At 36.0% G+C, this 4,716-nt stretch overlaps 1 protein-coding gene across 1 annotated transcript in view; it reads left to right on the forward strand.

The window, feature by feature from the left end:
- The window catches only part of LOC107661755 (coronin-7-like), a 185,599-nt gene that overhangs the window by 170,277 nt on the left and 10,606 nt on the right, over positions 1 to 4,716 (forward strand). The window contains exons 10-15 of the mRNA XM_016451522.1: positions 1,777 to 1,831; positions 1,925 to 1,982; positions 2,060 to 2,205; positions 3,476 to 3,571; positions 3,765 to 3,866; positions 3,946 to 4,087. Coding sequence (XP_016307008.1) covers positions 1,777 to 1,831; positions 1,925 to 1,982; positions 2,060 to 2,205; positions 3,476 to 3,571; positions 3,765 to 3,866; positions 3,946 to 4,087 — 599 coding nt within the window. The remainder of the gene's footprint in view (positions 1 to 1,776; positions 1,832 to 1,924; positions 1,983 to 2,059; positions 2,206 to 3,475; positions 3,572 to 3,764; positions 3,867 to 3,945; positions 4,088 to 4,716) is intronic.

A 4,716-nucleotide genomic window follows, 5' to 3' on the forward strand; every position in this document is an offset into this window, starting at 1 on the left:
GCAAGACACCGAAGCCCCAACTGCTCCCCGGGTGCCACAGCAATATGGCTGCCCACTGCTCCGAGTGTGTGTGTGTGTGTGTGTGTGTGTGTGTGTGTTCACTACTCACTGCTGTGTGTGTGTGTGCACTTGGATGGGTGAAATGCAGAGCACAAATTCCAAGTATGGGACACCAGACATGGCCACACGCCACTTTCACTTTTTGATCAGTTATGTCCCACGCTCTGAGCTGATTGATGTGGTTGAAAGGTTTGGTCTGGTTTGGTCTGACTGTAGGGTTCGAGTGAAGTGGGAAACACGCCCCGCTCCCAGCAGCATGTGACTCAAAATAGACCCTCATGTTGATGTTGTGACCCCGGCGGCACCCATCAGGGGGAACTGCCCGACTTCAGCCGACTCGTGCCTCGGGCGTCAGCGAGCGGAAGGATTGAATGTGGCTTTGTATGTGTGAAAGAGTGCCAGATGCTACACTCAGATTCCAGTCTGGGGTCAAACGGACAGATGTAAACGACACCCATCTGATGCTTGCGAATACTTTGTGTGATTGGTGAAGAGCTGATGTGGGTTTCTGTGCTGAAGTGAGCTCATTTCACTGCCCATTCTGCCACCTAGTGGTCACAACTCATAGCATTTCCACTGCAAACAAACATGCACACTCCTCCTTATAACAGCAGACTTGTTGGATCTACTTACTTTTTCCTCACTTTGACTTAAGTGTCTTTGAATCCGCTTGATTTGGATGAAACAGCCGGTGGTTATTAGTGGCGTGTTAAATTTGTGCGTAATTCGTCGTTTTTGCTGCAGACATTAATTATTCCTCAAATAATTATGTCTTGTTGAAGAGAGATGTACTGTTAATTTACTAATTTTACTAAGAGCCTAGCAACTGCATAGCAACACACTAAAAACTAACCAGAGCCATTTTTCAGCAGAACCAGAACACAAAAATCTGTAGCCTTTCTTCAGAAGACTACTGTAGATATTACATTTTCTTCAAAGTAGAAATGTATTTTTAATGTTGTCTTTTCTTTAATTTTTTTACATCTAAAAAATAGTAAACTTTAAAATGAAAACATGGGATGAAAATTCAAATCAGTGGCCTAGAAAAAAAGCAGTTATATTATGGGCTGTGTCTCCCCCTCATGGTGGCTGCAATGTTGAGCGCAATACACTTTTTATAACACTTCAAACTGCTGAATTGTTCATTTATGGGCAACTAATATGTCTGCAAGTTGAATATTTCTATATATTAAAATGATATTATTGTTCAAATGTCTGGGGTCTGTAAGATATTTTTTAACTGTTTAAGTCTTTTATGCTCACCAAGCCTGCATTTATTTGATGAAAAATACAGTAAAAACAGTAATATTGTGAAATATTATTATAATTTAATATAACTATGTTCTATGTGAATATAGTGTAAAATGTAATTTATTCCTGTGATGCAAAGCTGAATTTTCAGCATCATTACTCCAGTCTTCAGTGTCACATGATCCTTCAGAAATCATTCTAATATGCTGATTTGCTGCTCAACAAACATTTCTGATTATTATCAATGTTGAAAAACAGTTGTGCCGCTTCATGTGTTTGAGGAAACCATGATTTCCACTGTTCATCTTTAATGAATAGAAAGTTGAAAAGAACTGGAAATCTTTTGTAACATTAATGTCCTTACTGTCTTTGAGTCCTTGCTGAATAAAAGTATGAATTTCTTGAAAAAACTAAATGGTAGTGGTAGCATCAGTAATCAGTATCTGTGTCTGATTTGATCCGCAGGACTCTGATGCCTCTGTTTGATCCAGATTCTGGATTACTAATTGTGTCTGGAAATGTATGTAACTATTTATAAACACACTTTGATATGTTTAATGACTGAAATCATTTATCATCAATGTTAATATCATTATTAATGGTGTTTTCTCAGGGCGAGAGTGTGATCGACTGTTTTGAGGTGAACAGCAGTGAGCCCTTCCTGTCTCAAGGTAACACAGACGCTTTTTCTTGAGGCTCTTGCTCTTTCTTCATATTCATGAAGCTGATCTCTCTGTGTCGTGATCAGTGAGTCACTGTCTGACGGACCTGTCGACCCGTGGCGTGGCTCTGGTGCCGAAGCTCGCTCTGGATGTCAGCTGCTGTGAGGTTTTGCGCCTGCTGCAGCTCACTGATAACTTCATAGTGCCCATCAGCTACCAGGTGCCTCGCAAGGTGAGAATGATCCATCCTGGTCTGCTAAACTGACTGGATAAAAGCTCCTAATGCACTTGGTATATCCTAAACCAATTATGATTGATAAGCTGACAACATATGTAACAGGCATGTGATTTCCTTACTTTCTGACCTGAAGTATGATGCACATGAACTGCATAAATCCACATTTGTAATGAGAACCATTTATACAAATATCAGCAAAATGGAATCTTTAAAGTCTCCTAGTGGTTTTCTGCTGAAATGAAATTTGTATGGTTTAATGTTTGAAAGCAAAGACATTGAGTCAACTACAAAAAGTCACATTTTAGTTTTACTATTGTTCTGTCAAATAAAAAAAAATATTATTATAATTATAATTCAATACTTGTTTTTTTTTTTAGTACACTAGTGTTAATGCAATAGAAATATATTTCTTTAATTTGCTTAATTTTGATCATTTAAATAGCAGTCCAATAAAACAAAAAAACGTGTAAAATAAAACAAATTAAACAGAACAATTATTATCATTAATAAATGTATTATAAAAATGTATTAGTAGTAGTAGTAGTAGTAAATACAAGAAATTGATGCAACTATAAAATGCAATATTTTAATTTTCCTATTGTTTTGTAAAATAAAAAATGTATTATTATAATTATTATTCAATACTTGTTTTTTATTTTTAGTACACTAGTATTAATGCAATATAAATATATTTCTTTAATTTGCTTAATTTTTATCATTTAAATAGTAATCCAATAAAACTAAAAAAGCAGAACAATTATTATAATTTATATTATTAAATGCAATAAACTATAAAAAGCAATATTTTAATTTTCCTAATAAATGTTTTGTTTTTTTTACAGTACAGTACTATTTTGCAACAGTAATATATTTCTTCATTAATATGTTTATTTTTTAGAATTTAAATAGCAATAAAATTAAGTCATTATAATAGTGACTATTATACATTTTTATTTTTATTACAATAGTATCATTGCAGTAGTAATGTATTTGTTTATTAATTTGTTTAATTTAATTATTTAAATAGTAATAACACACAAAACTAATGATAATAATAATAATTATTATTATTATTAAATGTTTTTATTTTACAGTACAATTATTTACAAAATTATTTATAATTATTTACAATAACAAATATTATTAGTATTATTGTATAGTCATATTGAATGAGTGGAAAAAAAAATCCTCCTTTTTTTTCCCCAAAACCAACCAATCTGAAGATGTTTGATGTTTTAGCTCTTGAGTGTTTTGTGTGTATCAGGCAGGACAGGACTTCCATGCGGACTTGTATCCGGACACCGTGGGTCACACCCCGGCCATGACGGCAGAGGACTGGTGGAAAGGAGAGAACAAACAGGTACTGACCAGTCAAAGGTCTGTTTAAAGCAACTCATTTCACTTCTGTGTTATTCATGGGGAAATCACTGGATTGCTTACAAAAAAATTGGTCGGTATGACAGATGATTGGAGGGGAGAGGATGAGAAATAAGAGGGAAAAAGGGAAAGTCATTTCAGATTTATTTAACTCTCTAACACTTGCACTGCTACAGGTGGAGCGAGTCAGTCTTCACCCGAGCAAGAGGCCAAAACCGGCCACTCCGTCAGCTCAGGAGACAAAACCAAAGGATCTTCCCCGTGGCAAGAGCAAAGAGGTTTGTGGGAGGAACACGAGGAGAAAAGTTTTCTTTACAGAAATGATCTTCTTATGATGGCCTTGTCTGGTTTTGTCAGGAGGCCTCGAGCTCCAGCAGTCCCCTCAGCACCCCCAGCAGCAGTGCCGCCCCGTCCCGCTCCCCGTCCTCCACCAGCGTCCTGTCGTCTGGCTTCCTGCCGAGCCCCAGCCAGAGCTCCCGCGCCATCCACAGCATGCTCGGTCAGTCACCCTGACTTTGTACGCATTTACATTTACTTAAATTAAACTAAATAATAGCGTTTTTTATTCAAATAAAATATTTTATAATACAATATTATTATTGCAATAGTACTATATTTATTAATTTTCTTAATTTGTTTCCATCATCACTCCATATCTTATATATATATATATCTACAGTGGTGTGAAAAAGTGTTGGCCCCCTTCCTGATTTCTTATTTTTTTGCATGTTTGTCACACTTTAATGTTTCAGATCATCAAACAAATTTAAATATTAGTCAAAGATAGCACAAGTAAACACAACATGCAGTTTTTAAATGAAGGTTTTTATTATTAAGGAAAAAACAAAATCCAAAACTACATGGCCCTGTGTGAAGAAGTGTTTGCCCCCCTGTTAAAACTGTGGTTTATCACACCTGAGTTCAATTTCTCTAGCCACACCCAGGCCTGATTACTGCCACACCTGTTCGCAATCAAGAAATCTCTTAAATAGGACCTGCCTGACAAAGTGAAGTAGACCAAAAGATCCTCAAAACATGGAACAGTGGAGAACCTTCCCAGAAATTCAGAAACAAACGAGAAAGAAAGTAATTGAGATCTATCAGTCTGGAAAAGGTTATAAAGCCATT

The sequence above is a fragment of the Sinocyclocheilus anshuiensis genome, unplaced genomic scaffold (assembly GCF_001515605.1).
Source record: "Sinocyclocheilus anshuiensis isolate Anshui unplaced genomic scaffold, SAMN03320099.WGS_v1.1 scaffold207, whole genome shotgun sequence".
In the NCBI taxonomy this organism is placed as follows: domain Eukaryota; kingdom Metazoa; phylum Chordata; class Actinopteri; order Cypriniformes; family Cyprinidae; genus Sinocyclocheilus; species Sinocyclocheilus anshuiensis.